The sequence below is a fragment of the Sinohyriopsis cumingii genome, chromosome 19, assembly GCF_028554795.1.
Source record: "Sinohyriopsis cumingii isolate HCF-2022 chromosome 19, ASM2855479v2, whole genome shotgun sequence".
Classification (NCBI taxonomy): domain Eukaryota; kingdom Metazoa; phylum Mollusca; class Bivalvia; order Unionida; family Unionidae; genus Sinohyriopsis; species Sinohyriopsis cumingii.
The window spans coordinates 26447191-26466632 of record NC_142979.1 but is presented as its reverse complement, the minus strand read 5'-3'; the positions used below and the strand labels follow the sequence as shown (position 1 = coordinate 26466632).

General features: G+C 35.6%; 1 protein-coding gene across 1 annotated transcript in view; it reads right to left on the bottom strand.

Annotated features, from left to right (window-relative positions):
* Positions 1 to 19442, bottom strand: part of LOC149775324 (putative E3 ubiquitin-protein ligase HECTD4) — a 243898-nt gene that overhangs the window by 206146 nt on the left and 18310 nt on the right. Inside the window, exons 6-11 of the mRNA XM_089944036.1 lie at positions 17206 to 17389; positions 15929 to 16102; positions 15138 to 15251; positions 11396 to 11551; positions 8569 to 8783; positions 1434 to 1501 (exon numbers count right to left, since the gene is read on the bottom strand). Of these exons, the coding sequence (XP_089800162.1) occupies positions 1434 to 1501; positions 8569 to 8783; positions 11396 to 11551; positions 15138 to 15251; positions 15929 to 16102; positions 17206 to 17389 (911 nt within the window). The remainder of the gene's footprint in view (positions 1 to 1433; positions 1502 to 8568; positions 8784 to 11395; positions 11552 to 15137; positions 15252 to 15928; positions 16103 to 17205; positions 17390 to 19442) is intronic.

Here is a 19442-nt window from a genome sequence, read left to right as displayed (position 1 = left end):
TAGACTCATTGGGCTCTCACTGGTTTTGGGATTATGTAGATTGGATTCCCGCAGAGGGTCGCCTTCACTTCCAATATAATATAAACTTAGGGAAGGGAGGGTTCACCTCCACAGCCAAATGGTCATTATCTCCCCTAGAATAACTCTCAACCCTCCAGGGGTGTTTGTGGGTAGAAGATTTGCCCCAATCTGGGGGTGTTTGTGGGTAGAATATTTGACCTAATCCCTCCCTTTTGACCCCGCTTCATAAGATGGTGATGGTGGCCCCCAACATCAACCTCTCCACCATGGGACCAATGTAATTTAGTTTATGGCTGCATCAAGGATAATGACCAATGACTTTCCTGTGGTTGAAAGTCCCACATCTTGCGGGGATTTGGTAGGATTATTGAAAGGGAGGATGCATTCTGAACCCCTTCCCTAATCTAGCGTTGGTAGACCGATTCCCAACCCCATGCAATAGGAGAAACGATGTTGAACCGATCCCAGACAGTAGCCTGCGGGAGGGTGCAGGCAACCTGATCCATATCCCTGTACCAAGCAGGGCTCAAGTGGTGGGTGACTGGTATTCATAGACAGCGAATGGTGACTTGTCACCAGTCAATGACTGGTCAGGCATCTCTAATTGAAGTTCAATCCTCTTAGGAATTGAAAAGGTGTTGCTCCTCCTTCATACAGGGGTGGGGGTGGGGAGGGAGGTGGGATTGTTTGCTATAGTCTACATCTCTGTGGTCATGGTCCGAGCATGATACTACTAAAACAGGTACTGAAGCTATCAACACATTACTTGCATTTGTTTCACATTTTCATCAAGGCTATTACACTCTGATAGCATGACAAACTTTTTCCAGCCAAGAAATAAATGAAATACTGAATATAATTATTTCAGGACTATCCCAATACATGGGCTGGGGAAAACTCTGAAAACAGTACAATAAGCAATGTATCTGGTACACTCAAAAAAGATCGCTTGATGAATTTTATTCATTTTCTTAGGAAGAAGACAAGATGCTATAAATTTCTTCAGCTGCCACCTTAAAACTTAACTTGGTCATTTAGGTGTTATGATCTGACTTTTTGCATCTTGTTGAGGTTATCCCCCTTTCACTCATCAGGTTATCCATGTCTGGTTAGCCAGTCTGTAAAGTCTGTTAAATATACTATTTATCTTTTTGACATGATTGCATCTTTGAACTTTGAACAATAAATATCTCGAATTTAATGTCATTGCAACTGAAATGTTTATATATTTAACCACTGACCCCCACCAAAGCCTTAAGGGAAAGAGCCACACATGAACACCTTTGCAGATGGTTACCATATGAACTAGATGACTATTTAGTTTGGTTAATCTCCACCCAATGATTTAGTAGGCGATGGAGTCATTGACTGAATAAAGCATGTTGATAATAATTGAATTTAAGTCATCATACCTTGCTTTCTTGACCAATGACTTTTCCTCTGGCCTTTCACCCTTGAAAATACTCACTTTAAAAATCATCTGCAATAAATAAACGTAAGATGTTTTAATAAGAAGTACACTTAATAGCTTTTCACCAAAAATATACTAAGTACAAATTCACTATTTTCTGTGAGATAAAAATACTCATGGTTTTCATGACTCCCATAATCCATGAATTTAAAGCACAACACAATCAGTGATCCTTCTGTGAAAACAACTGGACCCCTTGTTCAATCCACAGATAAGTACCCAGAAAGATCATTTTTCAAAACCATAAAAACTAACGAAAATGAATAAATTCACAGTATCTTATAATCTACTGTTTTCTGTGATTGTTTTAATGGATTGAAAGAACATCTTTTCTGGTTTCAATGTGATGGTTTACAGGGATTTAAAGAACAACCTTACTCATTTCAATGTGATGGTTTACAGGGATTTAAAGAACAACCTTACTCATTTCAATGTGATGGTTTACAGGGATTTAAAGAACAACCTTACTCATTTCAATGTGATGGTTTACAGGGATTTAAAGAACAACTTTGCTCATTTCAATGTGATTGTTTACAGGGATTTAAAGAACAACTTTACTCATTTCAATGTGATGGTTTACAGGGATTTAAAGAACAACTTTACTCATTTCAATGTGATGGTTTACAGGGATTTAAAGAACAACTTTACTCATTTCAATGTGATGGTTTACAGGGGTTTAAAGAACAACCTTACTCATTTCAATGAGATGGTTTACAGGGGTTTTAAGAACAACTTTACTCATTTCAATGTGATGGTTTACAGGGGTTTAAAGAATAACTATACTTGGTTCAATGTGATGGTTTACAGGGGTTTAAAGAACAACTTTACTCATTTCAATGTGATGGTTTACAGGGGTTTTAAGAACAACTTTACTCATTTCAATGTGATGGTTTACAGGGGTTTTAAGAACAACTTGACCAGTTTCAATGTGATGGTTTACAGGGGTTTTAAGAACAACTTGACTCATTTCAATGTGATGGTTTACAGGGGTTTTAAGAACAACTTTACTCATTTCAGTGGGATGGTTTACAGGGGTTTAAAGAACAACTTTACTCATTTCAACATGATGGTTTACAGGGGTTTTAAGAACTTGACTTGTTTCAATGTGATGGTTTACAGGGGTTTTAAGAACAACTTGACTTGTTTCAATGTGATGGTTTACAGGGGTTTTAAGAACAACTTGACTTGTTTCAATGTGATGGTTTACAGGGGTTTAAAGAACAACTTTACTCATTTCAATGTGATGGTTTACAGGGGTTTTAAGAATGCGACTTGTTTCAATGTGATGGTTTACAGTGATTGAAAGAACATCCTTATTTGTTTCAATGTGATGGTTTCAAATGACTTAAAGAATATGCTCACTGGTTTCAATGCAAAACTTTCAAATCAGATAGTTTGGGTTACTTAACTTTTTAACTGTGCACATAAATTTCATATGAATTTGGTACTCTTCTTCTCAATATCATCTTACATTAAAATCACAAACCATTATATCTAGCTGCAGTTACCATCAAAAGAAACTGCTAACAAATTTGTGTACTTAGAATATTTTGTAACTACTTGACTTAAGTTGTTGTGGGTTTAACACCATTTGCCAGCACATAATAGGCTATACATGGCCTCAAGTAAGAACATTTACAAAAATTTAAAAATTTGCAGCAAATGTTATGCTATTGTGTATACAAGTATCTCAAATGGAAAACAAACTGACCGAAGACACAAAATTAAAGACTAATTACAAACAACTATTATTTTCCATTTAGGACAGTTTTAAGGCGGTCCACTGCTAATAAAGTCATGTTTACATTACAACTCATGAAGTCAATCATAGCTACATCTGCATTTTGACATCAATCAATAGTTAGGTAGTGAGTATACTAGTCTCACCTTAAGTAAAACGTTTTCAATTTTTGACCATACACCATGAGTAAAATTGGTAAAATGTCAATTAGATCTGGTTTTTAAAGCTCTTTCACAAAAGTGTGGATATGCTGGTGATCAGATCTGCACTATTTTCATTCTAAATCAATTAAATATTAAATAAGTGTTTAAATGAAAAGGAATTTTGCAGTAAATTATGTCTCTCCAAGAATTCTTGCACAATTATATTAACATCTAGAAAATAAGTTCTGCTAAACCTCAAATCCAACCCTTTCAAAAATACCATCATTTTTCCATCTATACATCACATAAACAAAAGAATGCAACTCTTAGAGATCACATTTCTTGACAAAGCTAGGTGGCCAGACATAGTCTGGATATATATCATTTTAAGCTTGAGCAAAACCCAACAAAAGAATGCTTACAGTTTGGGTAAGAGTGGGAGAGATTGACAATAATATGGTCAATATTATCAGAAAAACATGATTTACTGAAACTTTTCCCTTCTCCATCATATACAATCCCTGATCACATTAAAGGTAAGATGGGGAGGTAATGCATGAGCATCCAACCTCTACCAACATCCCTTACAGGAACAAAATGGGTGCTTCCTCAAAAAGGATGAACTTCTACTGTGACAGTAGCACAACTATGAACTAAAATAAAATGTGCAAAGGACCCCCTATGGGGTTTCACATGTGCATAATGTCTTATCAACAAGCAACTCCAATGAAAGATATCGCTGCTATGCCTGGAAATGAATCTCTTCTGTCATGAACATGGCATGATAACTAGATACTCATGAGGCATACCTTGTCTTTTCATTCCAATAATCCATTTCAGCCATGTGGCTAGTGCTTGAGAGATTATGTTATGCATTCCTGCCTCCATGGGCAAGAAGAAATTTAAACAGACAGCAGGGATTTTCTGTGTACTTCATATAGCACCTGAAACTGCAAACTGAATCATATATCTATGCATCTCTCCATTGGTATATAAAAAACAAATGATTATTTTTTTATTGTCTGCTTACAGCAACCTGTTCCTAGATATAAAACCAGAGATGCATTATCCATCGTAACAAATCTGTATGTAATTTGGATTCGAAGACAAGGCATTTAACTCACTCCCCTCACACTGATGATAGATCTACTAGGAAGCGAGTTTTATACGTTATCAGCTTCAAAGAAAAAGACTTGGACTTAAACTGGGACAAACGGGTCACATCAAGACCCAAGATGGGTTCCATTTGTTGAAACAAGATGAACAATCACTTCCTTGAATGACCACAAAATTGGATAACTGGTCAGAAAGATCCTTGTTGTGAACAATATCTTTTCCTCCTTAAAGTCAGAAATCATGGAATGGAAGAGAAAATGAAAGATGTTAGTTGAACAGTTGAAGCTCATGGAAAGGTGACAATGTCATCCATGCACCAATTGCTAAGACACACCTCTTCCTCTCATATGCCCTCAAAGTGGATGGCCTTAGCTACCAATAGCCTCTTCATGTCTGAATTGCTACATACACAGAGCCAGGCATGAAGAAGGAGCATGTCTGGACAGGAATGGACAACCAGTGCCCTCAGTGATTAAAAGAACTTGGGGATCTGGAGATCACATGATTCTCCTGCAAATTTCAATTGTGAAATCAACTAAACCCAGGATTTGTCCTATCAGAGAGGAACAATAAGAACTATTCTGCAAGCCTAGCATATCACCTTCTGAATTAACTTCATGATGAGGATAATTCTGAGAAAGGCGTAAGCCAACATCCTCTCTGAGCTGACCGATAGGGCATTGACACCTCAAGCCTCTAAGTTTAGGAACAGTGAAACAAAGGTTGGCAGTCTGTGGTTCACCTTTATCACAAAGAGGTTATTCAATGATCTGTCCCACAAGATGCAAACTCAAAAGCCGAATGGATGGCAAGATCACTCTGTATGAAGCAGCTGACCCCTCCTTGAAAATTAATTAGCCAGTACAATAAGCATACCCAGATAATATCAGACTTGTCTATATATCTGTATTGAGCAAAGCATTCTACACCCTAGCTTAAAGGTTCAGTAAATAAATTCATCACCCTCACTTAGAGAGATCATTTACAAACACCAAATTATCCAACATTATGAGCACTGTCTTCCATGTATGCCTTCCATCTACTTTCTAAACTCCTGAATGCAGTAAAAAAACAAAAGGGAGAAACTGAACTCGAGGCTACTATGTGCTGAGTGAAGATTTCAAGAGAACATCTCTTCTTAACTTGCGTTAGGGCATTAGTCATCTCATGATGCACCAACTTCTTCACATTTCTGGCTCTCTGGCATTTAGGTTCCCAAGCATGCTTCTTGCCATCTTCGCTAAACAAAGGATTGCTATAGACACTAAGTCCTACAGGGAGGAAGTCAACACAACATTCCTCAACAACTTGGATGTTGCGTGAATTACCTTTTGTTCACCTTATAGAACACTGGGGCAGACATATTATGGCAGTTATATCTTTATCAAGGCATAGTGCATCGGAATGCTGTACATCAGTGAGCCTGGTAGCAATGGGGTGAAAAAATTACCAGCAGCTGACTAACCATAAAGAAGGCCTTCACATGATCATATCAAATTTTATCTGAGAGGCCCTATAATTTCTCTAGCCTTTCAATGTCGGTGGAAGAGTTCTTAAAGATGAATGCTTCTTCACTGCCATCTACAGATGTGTTGATTCTGTATTCCATATTCACCTCTGGCAGGTATTCAGAAGGTGAGAAAATCTGATAGATTTCCTCATCTACCACCCTGAAATTTAACTCTGTCCATTCCACAGTTGGATCAGAGTTTTAGACAATTTGAGACTTCCACAACACTGGGGTTGTCCTCCTCCTGCATGCCTTCTGCACATGGCACATAACAGGTATGATGCTATGTTGAAACTATCCCTTGTGTGGCAACTACCTGCTGGTGAGGGAAGTGTGTGAGTGATTGGATATTTAATGTCTCTTTAACAATTTTGTTGTCATATCACTATGATGTCTGCAGTGTGGCAGTTTGTTGTGATGCCTAGCACTGAGGCATCATAATGCAGACATGTAACATCATGTCCCATCATCCTGACACCAGGCCGACCAGTCCTAAACATTAACCTCTTAATGCTAAGTGCCAAGCTCTTAAGATCTGAACTATGACTTGGGTATTTTTTGCATCCTTTAAGATGTTTCTTTTGAGATAATAGACCATATATCCTCCACCCACAAATCACAAAAGCTACATTTCTTGCATTTTGTTTACATTCTCTGATACAAAAATAGAAAAGACAAATGCATTCAAAAAATATATAATTAGATGAAACTTGCAAACCATGAACTTTTATAACAGACATAATTACAGAACAAATTAAAAATACAATGGTGCAAAGCTAACATGTGCAACCTACTGGCTAATATAAAAATGGCAACAACAACTTGCAAAAAATTTAAATAAATTCACTGAAAAATTCAAAAATGGTGCATACCAATGGTATATCAACTTACCAAATCACTGAAAAGAATTGATAGATAGTCTTAAGACACTTGGAAAATAAGAGTGCCTCATAGGAACTGACACTCTGCTGGATAAAAAGATTATCCATGAATTGAAAATAAGACAGTTTCTGCCTTCTAAATACTGAGAGTTGAAACCATCTTTGATATTCCTCAACAATAACATGATTTTCAACTTAGCTGCTGTGGTGGGCATACTAGATACCAGACTGGCATAATTTTCAATCACGACAAACAAGGAGGTATCATATGAAGTCTTTTGGTGGAAAAAACATGTTGATGTCACTTTCCATTTTTGAGGAGTAATGATAACATTTTCAAAATGAATGCCATCTTCGATATCAGAGTGCACCATTTCTATTTGGTACCAACTAGACATCATTAGAAATCTTCTGGTAAAACCCAATAGCAATATCTTGTGCAGGAAGAGTAAAAGATTTTCTTTTCAAAATGGCCCTTATGGCAGCCGAATTGACATTAGATTGGACCCATTTTCATTTAGGACCAACCAACATCATAAGAAAATCCAATGTTAATAGGAATATCCATTCAGCAGGAGTAGCAATAACAAGGTTTTCAAGACGGCTGCTGTAGTGATCATATTGACTATAAGATCAGCACCATATTCATTCAGAGCTAACAAGAAGTCGTAAGTGTCCTGGTAAAACCCCATGTCAACAAGATGGCTGCTGTGGCAGCCATACTAGACATTACTTAGTACCAACTTGACATAATAAGAAGTCTCTTAGTGAAAACCCAACGTTGATATGACCATCTATTCTGTAGGAGTATCAATAACAAGATTATGGTGGCCGTACTGAACATCAGATTGGCCCCATTTTCAATTAGGACCAACTAGATATTACAAAAAGTCTTTTGGTGACAACTGCATGTTGGTATGACCATCCATTTTAAAGAGGAGTAAAAATAAAAGAATTTCATGTTGGCAATAATAAATGTGGATGCCATATTGGATTTCCAAGCAGTACCATTATCATTCAAGATCAAGCAGACCATAGGATGAATGTGCGTGTAAAATTTCGTGGAAATCTTCCCAGGAGTTTAGGAGGAGGAGTGATAACAAACTTGTCCTACCAGATGGATGGACAACAGAGGTTTGATGGATGACGGATAACTGACCATGAGGTCTTCTGGTCTATGAGCAGCATAGCTAAAAACTGGATTCAGGAATTGCACTGTTTAAAGTGTGATAATGTAAACTGATATAAATACTGGGTACAGTTGGCCACCTAGCTGGGTCAAGGGTGGTAATCTGTAAGTGTTACTTCCCTATCTTCATGATATATAAACAAAAAGTCAAATTTTGTCCTTTTAGCTCAATTCAGGAGGTAGCGAAACTTATTTTCCTAAGGTTAATGTGACTGGGGAATGTATTCGATATAAAAATCATGTCAATGCCACCATACATGCAACTGGAGTCATAATGAAAATTGTTGAGATAGTGATGGTGCAATGTTGGCAGTCAAACACACTATTTCTTTGTGGTAATCCTTCCAGTAGTTCAGGAGCAGCAGCAAAAATAAATGTTTGATAACACACAATTGACGATATATGCAAAAGGATGGTCAAAAAGACCATCACATAAGTTCTTGTAACTGTTTACCGGTAGAGCTAAACGCAGACCTATGTGTTGTAGCCATTATACCTGCATAACAATAAGACAGCAGACAATTATCTGAGGCTCCCCATCCGTCATCGCTTTTTCAAGGATATCACAGACTCGCTTCATGTGCATCAGATCAACTGGATATGTTCCAAGTGGCATGCGCATGAAATCACTATTAAGTTGGTGCAGACACATGCTCCCAACATGCTGCAGAAGTGAACAGATCACTACTGTTGTTGGCACATTTAATTTATCTGGAAAAAAAACCACATAATCTTATAATAATTTTTTGCATGTCATTTTTGGGAGTGTATCTAGACAGACAAAACCAAAACAAAAATTTTGGCACATTTTTTTCATTATCTTATTAAGACTGGTATAATACAAACAAGATCTGTCATACAAAAATAATAACATGACTAACTGAAACACAACAGCAATGGAACTTGACCACATTCATTCCATGTACTATCAAAGTCAATGGAACTCATCCTTACTTGCTCAAGGTGTACTTCTATGTTTCAGAAGTTTTTCTCACATAAAAATCTTCTAAAACTGAAAACAAGTCTTGAAATCCGATAGTATACTCACACCATTTAACAAAAGATGTGTGGTGGGCAAGTTCCATTACATGAACCTGCCCAAAAATAGTAACCAAAGGGGCAAACATGTCAAAGTGATTGTTTAAGCTATACCTATTCTCTGATCTATATAACTTTTGGGGGTTTTTTTTCAACAAGCAAAATATTCCATTAGTATGCGAAAATAATAACCATATAAATATTTAATTAATTTATATCAGTATGTATAGAATCATTAATATTAGTTGATGAGCTACATTCTCTATTAATTACAGTCCATGTCTCAAACAGAGTAGTGCCATTGCCTTTAATATTAATTGATAAGCTTTATTCTCTGTTAATTACAGTCCATGTCTCAAACAGAGTAGTGCCATTGCCTTTAATATTAATTGATAAGCTTTATTCTCTGTTAATTACAGTCCATGTCTCAAACAGAGTAGTGCCATTGCCTTTAATATTAATTGATAAGCTTTATTCTCTGTTAATTACAGTCCATGTCTCAAACAGAGTAGTGCCATTGCCTTTAATATTAATTGATAAGCTTTATTCTCTGTTAATTACAGTCCATGTCTCAAACAGAGTAGTGCCATTGCCTTTAATATTAATTGATAAGCTTTATTCTCTGTTAATTACAGTCCATGTCTCAAACAGAGTAGTGCCATTGCCTTTAATATTAATTGATAAGCTTTATTCTCTGTTAATTACAGTCCATGTCTCAAACAGAGTAGTGCCATTGCCTTTAATATTAATTGATAAGCTTTATTATCTGTTAATTACAGTCCATGTCTCAAACACAACAGTGACATTGTCTTTCATATTATCAATTCCTACATTATCATGCACTTCATGGGTACTACAAACCACAAATTTAAACAACACAACTGTGCCATCGTCTTTCATATCATCAATTCCCATATTATCATGTATTTCATGGGTACTACAAACCACAAATTTAAACAGCCAAATCAACAAAAGTTCTTCTATGAAAAGAATCCAAATAACATCTCTTCTGTGGAAAAAATAGAATTCCTTTTTCCAATCCACAAAATTACAGATGAAATGCCAATGTTTGAAAAACCATGGAAATTGATACCTTTGAAATTCATAGTATTATTACTCTGACTTGAATATAAAACAAGGACTACCATATAAACTCACTTAGAAGATGAGTCCATTTGTAAACTGCATACACCCAGATCTGCCATCATGTGCCAGCAGGTCTAAATCTATGCAGATTGTTAGGAATAATCAGTAGAAAAAATAATACAAACCTTGATCTGCTGGTGCATTATGCAATGACAGATCAGGGTCTGTGTTGTTTGCAGCTGACTGACTTGTGAGCATATACAATAGGTAATTTTGTCCATTTACATCAGCATATTTTCAGCATTATACTAAGGCCAGCTTAGCTCAGTGCCTTGGTTTGTCCTCAGGATAGACACTCATATCCAATGATATAACCAGTGTTTTAAAAGTGTCATTACAACCAGCAAAGACAAAATACAGCAAACTCACTGTACGTAAATTACAAGTGTCATTACAACCAGACAAAATACAGCAAACTCACTGTACGTAAATTACAAGTGTCATTACAACCAGGCAAAATACAGTAAACTCACTGTACGTAAATTACAAGACTTGTCATAATTCTGTACACCGATAGTCATCATACCAGACTATAAAGTTTTTTGAGTACACAGTACATACCATTTTCACTCACACTAAATGGTGTTTGTGTGTGTGTTGGCATTTTAACATAGCTTTAACAATTTTTCAGTCATATTGCTATGATGTCTGTAGTGTGACAGTTTACAGTGATGTCTAGCACTATAGCATCACAGACATGTAGCATGATGTTCCACTCAGTCACATTCCTGAAACCTTGCGAACCAGTCCTAACACTAAGCTCTTAATGTTGAGCACCAAGTAAGGCAGCTTTTAGTACCATTTTTAGAAGTCTTTAGTATGACTTGGCCTGGGTTCCAACCCATGACCTCCCATATACGCTAAAACCACTAGGCCACCAGAGTCGTTGCACACTAAATGGTAAAGGCAGTCAGTTTTATTAATGTGTTTGGTCGCATATATTGTGTTTACATGTTGGATTTTCTTTCTGTAACAGTCTGACAAACTTAAAAAGGTTAAAATGTCATCCAATAGTCTTTAACACAGTAAAACTCTACCCCTCCCCTACTATAGTCAGACTTCTACCCTAGTTAAGGTCAAATTATGAATAATGAAAATACTACAAACAAACAGCAAGTAAGTCTGTCAATCTATTTTACCACTTTGTTCTCTCCTGAGCTCCTGAGGTGAGCTAGCAGTCAGTGCCAGCCTCTTTCTGATGTGGTGAGGGGCCTGATGTCCTGGGTTGTAATACTGGTCCACCCAGTCTGCACTGCATGTCCAGATGCAGTTGTTCTTCACATCAAAACAAGCACCTGCCAAAAAAAAAGTATCACAATTACACTGTACAACATTGATATCCTGGCCAGCAACAAGAGCTCCAGATAAGAATTCCATATATTAAGCATTGTAATTCCTCATTCTAAATTTTGAAAACATGATAAAGCAATGCTGAAATACTATGGGACAATAAAATCAGTTTTTCTTGGAATATATTCAAGAAAGACATACAATAAAGTATTCTGATAAAAAGATTTTATTAGATTACATACTTAAATCTTCTCTATAGTATTTGCTAACCCTACCATTTTTTGTAAACCCATCCCCTTAGAGATTTAAAAAAAGCATGATGGATACAAAAAAACTGCATAAAACTTAGTCATTTCATTCATCAATTTATAATTTCTAACCTGATTGTTACTAAGGGATCCATAAAACAGTCATCTACTGCTTTTCAAAGAAGCCATAAAAGTAAACCGTTATCGCTGAGTTCGCCTGATACAGAGGTATGTTATACACAGTAATGCTATTACATAATATAATGGGATCTATGACCATACTACCTTATAAAAGGGGACCACTTTATGCTGAAGTGCATTAAAGCAAGGGATCATTATATTATTTAATATTTTTTACTGAATGTTAAGAATGGTTCTTAGGTTTAGCAAGATGTATCAAATACAAACAGTTAAACAAAATCTCTTAACCCTTGATAAATAGAAATGCAAATTCTATTGACTTTAGTCATTTCCTTGACCTCTAACCTAATGATCACTACCTGCCAAGTCTGGACATGGTTCACAATTACCGTATATACTTGTTTATATGCCCGTTCGCACATAAGCTGACCCCCAAACTGAACAGATATAAACACTAAAAAGTGCATGACCCACATATAAGCCGACCTACAACTCCATCTCAAGATGCACGAGGTAAGTTCTAAATGCATTTATTTAGGCAAACTTACATTTTTTAAAAATACATTTGTATTTATCTCACGGTTGGCATGCATGATTATTAAAAAGAAATGGTATAAACTTGTTTGAAAAGTAATTTATTTAATTTTTTGTTTTCTTATTGTTTCTGCCTAACTTAGATATGTGTATAATTTGATCGAACGAATAACAAGAATTTAGCAATCGCAAATTGCTGTAACACTACCTCTCCCTTTTGAATCGATTATTGTTATTTATGCATTACTGTGCCGGTAATTAAGTCTTTACTTTGCTTTGAAATTGTAAATACCTAACTCATTAAAATTTAATCCCAGTTGACAACACAACAAACAAACAATATGGTTGGATGCTAATACCGTAAAAGCTGAGTTGTAGTTTGCTTTGATGTAAGCAACCTTACACCATACCTTGTCAACTTTCACGCCGGGAGTAGAAAAAAACTCCCGATTTTTGGGGTCGCTCCACGCCTACCTCCCAATTTCATATCTTCCGATTTTTGCAGAGAACTCCTGATTATTACATTATGTCTTCAATTTTAATTTCTTCTAAACACGAAAAGTTCTACATGTTCTGTTGTATCACCTGTGAATTATTGTTGTGACGAAATAATTAATTTAGTATAAAGAATTCACTTCTTCACTAAATAGAATGTTAAGTTTAAACATTATTCATGTAAATTAATGATTTTTTTTACCTCTACAATAATAAAAAAATACAAAAATAAAAGGAATGAAAATACATACCACATAGCAAATGTGTCCTCAAAAAACTAATTCAGAATACATGTTTTATAACAAACAATACTAAATGCTTTACAAGTTGACAATAAGGGAATACGGTCAGATAAACAAAGAGGGGAAAATAGTTGCCACATGTATGGTACCATGAGGCTGGCTATTTTGGTACCTTTAGTTATTTTTCAGCACACGATAGGCTATACATGGTGGCCAGAATTAATGGTAGAGGTAGAACCCGGGAAAACCCCGGAAAGAACCACCGACCCACGAGAAGCTACTGGCAAGCTTTCTCACATACCCACATTGGCTAAATCCAAGACTCAAACCGGCACAGACAGAACAAAATTGGGAATCTTTTATTTGCCAATCAATTGCTGGTGCTTGCATAGCACACAATAGTGTAGAACGTAGTTTCTTTGTATTACGACGGTGGGCTATTCTTTTTTTTTACAAAATAGTTGCATGGATAAGGATGAACTTTTAATTAGTCGCACTGACATTCTTGCTTGTTTATTTAAGATTAATCTTTAGCTATTGTGCAGTTCACCTACAGCTGACCAGAATATGAAAATAGGGCATGTTTTGGGGGAAATGAATAAAGCAAAATCTGCATATAATATGTTTGGGAATAAGTAAGGATTTAAGTGACGCTATGCATGCTTTGCACTGTGTAAGTACTGTACATTATAGTTCAGCATGGTCTCCCTGGTAAACTCAAACAGCCCGTGAATTATGAAGTCTGTATTTACCTTTATTTAATTTCATGTTGGAGAAATCAGAAAATATGGACAATACGAATAATAACAAAAATCAATCATAGTACTTTATAACAGTTTAATAATTGTCCTGTCACCGAAAGGTATTTTTTTTTTTTACACACCTATATCTTAGGATACGGAAAAAATTATTGTTTTGTGTCCCAAGATTTACAGCCATTACAGTAGTCAATAAAAAGACCTAAAAATTGTCAAGTTTAGACTTTGGCCCGCGGATAAGCCGACCCCCATTCATCCAGGCCTTTATTTTTTCCAAAATTATTCAGCTTATACATGAGTATATACAGTAGTACTTGATGGTCAGCATTCTGGACTCACCAAAAGTTGGATGCAAGTTCAAATCCTCCACAGACTACCCTGGATTTGCTGCTGTAGTTAATCTATAGCCTAGTTATTTCCTCCCATTGGCTCAGTACTAAACAGTCTTTTATGTACTGATGTGCTGTTAAACACCAACAAACAAACATGGTTCATACAGACATGGAGAGATTTTTTCCAAGGAGTTTTCAAATCCTTTAAAAAATCTTCAAAGAGTGTTCTGTCCTGTGGAAATTTAACCTTTAACCAGTTATTTTGTTAAATACTGGTGTTGTGTGTAATTTGATCCACCAAATTTCATCCCATTTTATTTATATATTTAGGCTGGTAAATAACACAACTTCTTTATTTAAAAAGTGATACATTTTCAGTTTTAACACAATTTAAATGCAAAAAGTTATGGGCAAAGTCAAACAGTATTCCAACAAATTCAGCACCTGACAAGGATAAAACCAACTTTTGTAAATTTAATGAGTTTTCAAGGCAACCAATCAAATTCAAATTTATTTCAAAATTGTATGAATCATGACAAACTAAATAATTAATTGATTAAAGAAAACCTTAAAACTATTCAGTACTGTCTTATACATGCCTTGGATTCAGTAATGTACAACTTGTTGTTGTTGTTATAGGGTTTAATGCCATTTTTCAGCACAAGATAGGCTATACATGGCAGCCAGTATTAATGGTGGAAGAAGAACCCGGGAAAACCCAGGAAAGAACCACCAACCCACGAGAAGCTACCAGCAAGCTTTCTCATATAACCACATTTACCGAGCCCAAGACTCTAACCCAAACAGACAACTTACAATTTACAAATAACAAGCTGTTTACCTAATACTGAGAGTGTAGCTCCCCTGGCTAAGGCACATGTAGGTGCATCAATCAGATCAGTTCTGCTGCTGAACTGACCATCCTTGACATTAAATATCATGTTAACTGCAAATGCTGAAAATAAATCAAAATGAGATATCATGTCATGCAAATTTCAGTGTTATACTAGACTGATTGTCTTCTGGAATTGGCAAATATTGCTAGTAGGAAACTTTAAAAATGTTACATTCTCAATATCAAACAAGAAATGTGTTAATGGAACTAGAATGCACGTCTTGCAGAATTGGCAAACACTGCCAGTAGAGAACTTTAAGAATGTTTACATTCCCAATATTGAACAAGAAATGTGTTAATGGAAGTAAAATACATGTCTTCAGGAATTAGCAAATATTGCCAGAAGGGAACTTTAAGAATGTCTACATTCCCAATATGAAACAAGCAAAGTGTTAATGAAAGAAGACTGCCACACCAAAATGCCTGACAACTGACCTTACCAAAAACACTTAATCATACAGATGGACAGGCAAGCGTATGTATGAGTGAAGGTAACACGTATGCCCACTACATCCAATATAGTACATATAAACATGAACATTTAATTCACACAATTTTTAAAGGGAACCTTTTTTCTTGTACAAAATTTGATTGTATTCTCTAGACAATATGATCATGAAGTGGACAAAAATTAAATCAAGCAATTATTACATGTTTCAGTTTTTACATGTTAACATGATTTGGTAATTCAGTATTTCATGAAGACTTGTGTAAGATACTCTATCAAATATACTTACATCTCAATGCGGGAAGACCAGCACTGCTTCCAAATAGTGACCTAGCTGCACTGGAACTGGCTCCCCCTGGAACTGGGTTGAGAAGAACTACACTTGATCCATCACAGAAAATAGGGGTCCTTACCAGAGACTTCAAAGGAACACCACAGGTTGTGCTGCCCAACTGCATACCACCTGCATAACAAAAACAGTTTTCTTATATTCTTTTTAAATCTTAAGTTCATTTTTTGTCAACATTGCAAGTTTTTACAAGCAAAACTATTATTTTTGTCAGTAATCTCAACATAACAGATGCTAGTGAGGGGTGCTGCCTGATGTGGAAAAAGCCAAAGAACCAGAAAAAAACCCACCAATTATGGATTGGTGACTTTATAATCTTGTCAGAACTGGGATCAAACTTGGAAATGGAATGGTGCAAAGCAAATGTATTGCCACTCAGCCATCTTTGTGTCCAAAGTTTTTCCAGAAGATGGGCAAATATAGACCTTGTACTGTACTGTCCATACATTTTGGTACTCTCTTCTGAACACCAGTAATAATTTATACAAATCATAACTACTTTTGTCCTTAGAAAATTAGATTTTTCATACAGAGAATATTGTTGTAAAGCAAAATTGCAAAATAACAAAAACAATTCATAATCAACCATATTGCTTCTAATTATCCACAAACCTAAATATATTTTTTTTTAAATGTATACTTAAAAAAGAGATAATACAGTTCTAATTCAAGTAATTCCATCATAATAAAGTAAATCAACCACAAGCTACTATGACTGATATGAAGTCATGAAAAACCTTTATATGTTTACAGCATGAAAAGGTTAATATCCATATATGTTAGTGATCAAGAACTCACAAGATACAGTACTGATCTTTCGGTGTTTTAAAGCAATCTGAAATCTCTAAAATTGACCTCAAAGAAATAGTTTTCAAGTGCTACACACATCCACCCCATTATACGTTCATGTGCTATACAAAAATAGGGTCCAAGTTGCTAGGTATTGTTATCCACAAGGCCTAAGCATGCAGCTTGCTGAATAAGCAATCACCTTACAAATGCTAGCCTGCTGAATGGTCAATTTCAATATTGACCAACAAGCTAGGAACAGATGATGTATGGAAAGGCATCACAAAATAAAAATTATGTATTCGTTTTTTCTATATAAAACTGGGCTGGAACAAGACAGCTTAGTAACCCAACGATGTTTTCTTTTAGTTGTCCAGGCTAGATGGGCAAAGGAAAAAATTTCCCTATTCAATCCATTATTAGCCTACCTTCCTCTTTTCTTCCTGACAAATTCTCACCACCTGTGAGAGCAACAAGAGTAGCTGCAGAAGAACCTCCACGGTATGGCCGTAGCCGAGACAAGAGTGTCTCATTCAAACTTTTGACAGCTGCATCATCCTTTTTCTGAAGAATAACCCTCTCTTGTACTGGGACAGCAATACCATCTTCAGCCTATAAATATAAATACCATAAAACCCTTCTATCAAAGACAGTCAAAAGAAATTACAATTTTGTCCCACACAGTCAAGTCTTCCATTAAGGTTTATGTATCTGAGAGTCAGTCAATGTAGTCCTTCTGGAAAGGTGACATTTAATGCTGGTTTCAGATACTGAACATAAGGTGCCAATAATTATCCCATGTCATGGTTAGGTAGATGATGACTGAATGATTACCACAGGGTTGATACCATAGACATTACATCAATCTACCACACAATCTACTTTACCTTCTTTGATTAGTTGGATACTCTGGTACAAAAAGATGCAGCAGCTGTTTAATTAGTTTTCCAAATTACTGTAAATAGGTAAATATATTATTTGGTGTCTTTCTTGTCTCAAATGCAAAATAACCAAAAATCTGTTCATGGTAAAAGAAACAGAAGAAACAGAAATAAAGTTTGGGGTTTTTTTGCACACAAAAAACAAACGTGTTCTTTTTAAGTTTCTAGAACCTTTAACCTATTTACCTTTAACCTATTTACCTTTAACCTATTTACCTTTAACCTATTTACCTTAAAACTGATAGATGCCTTTATGTCTCCAATGCAAGCCATCAACAAAGTCTGGTTATGATTTGTGGCACTGGACTCTATTTTGTAGAAACAATTTTCCTTCCTGGAGTTGTTCTGACTTTGCCCTTAACCATAAAAATCATATGATATAGAACTAAGTAGTTTTGGTGGCGCTCTACAGTTTTGCATAGGGTTAGAATTTTAAAGAAAAAGAATTTCCCCGGCTTTCCTCACTGGTTATACTGGCTATTTAAACAAGACCTTGTGTATTTTAGGTATAATTCAAAGAACCTTCAATTCCCTTTATTTCAGTGTATGATTGATGGGTGTAATATGAGTTATAGAGTATACAGCTTGGCCTTACTCCAGACGTGCACCTTTCAAAAAATTGCTAGCTCCACTTGGTCATTTTCATTCCTGAACTTCAGAGTAAATTGTATAAAAAAGAGCCCATAACTTTTTTTTACATTTTATATATTTGGTAATTCATTCATTGCACTTTCAGAAGCTGGTATTGTTAAGTCTGGCAAAAGTCATTTTCCCTATTTTAATAGCTGCTATGGATAGTGTACTTTAGACTAATCCAGGCTGATTTTTTAGCACAAGGGAGCAGTCATTTTAGTTAGCAGTGTGTTTAGATCATGTACAATTTCCAGAAATACAATATCCAAAGAAATATCATCCACATTACATTAATGTAGCATAGAGGTATGCCAACATTCTCTCCATTGTGCATGTTTTAAATGCAAACAACTTCACCTTACATACGTCACTCTCTCAAAAGTACATAATAACTGGTGAGCGCATCCTTTAAGAAAATCCTTTTTCCCTCTTCAAGTCCCAGAGACTTTGACCTTTTGAACCAAATAGGTATTTTCCTGATCTTAAATGCAAGCCAACAACAAACTTAGTTCAATAATAAAGAATTAAGAAATTTTATGAAAATCATTTTTTCCTCTTCAAGTCCCTGAGACTTTGACCTTTGGATCCAAAATGAACAGATGCCTTCATTGTTTCATTTGCATGCCCTCCAAAGTTTGCCCAAAGTGAGACACAATAAGCTCAATATACTGTGTAGAAACCATTTTTCTTCTCAATTCACTACTATCTAAACCTTTGACCTTCTGATCCCAAATTCAACGATTTTTTTAAATTACAAAACTCAGTGGTAATGTCATGTTTATAGAAACACACTTCCCAAAAAACCTTATAAAAAAGTAAAAAAGATACAGATACCATTTTCAATACTGTGATGTAAGTCCCTAACCTGTAGCCTGTATAAACACTAAACAGTTGGGATTTGTATGGTTTCATACTTAATGTTCATGGAATACTATCATCCCTGGGATGTTTATACAGTTAATTATCATAGTGGATATTGAAAGGTAAAGGTGGTTTGAGGTAAACCATCATTTCATTGATTACCTACAGATGTCTCTGAAACACTTCATCAAGTGCATTTGTATGCAATTTTTTTATGTGGGATGCAGACA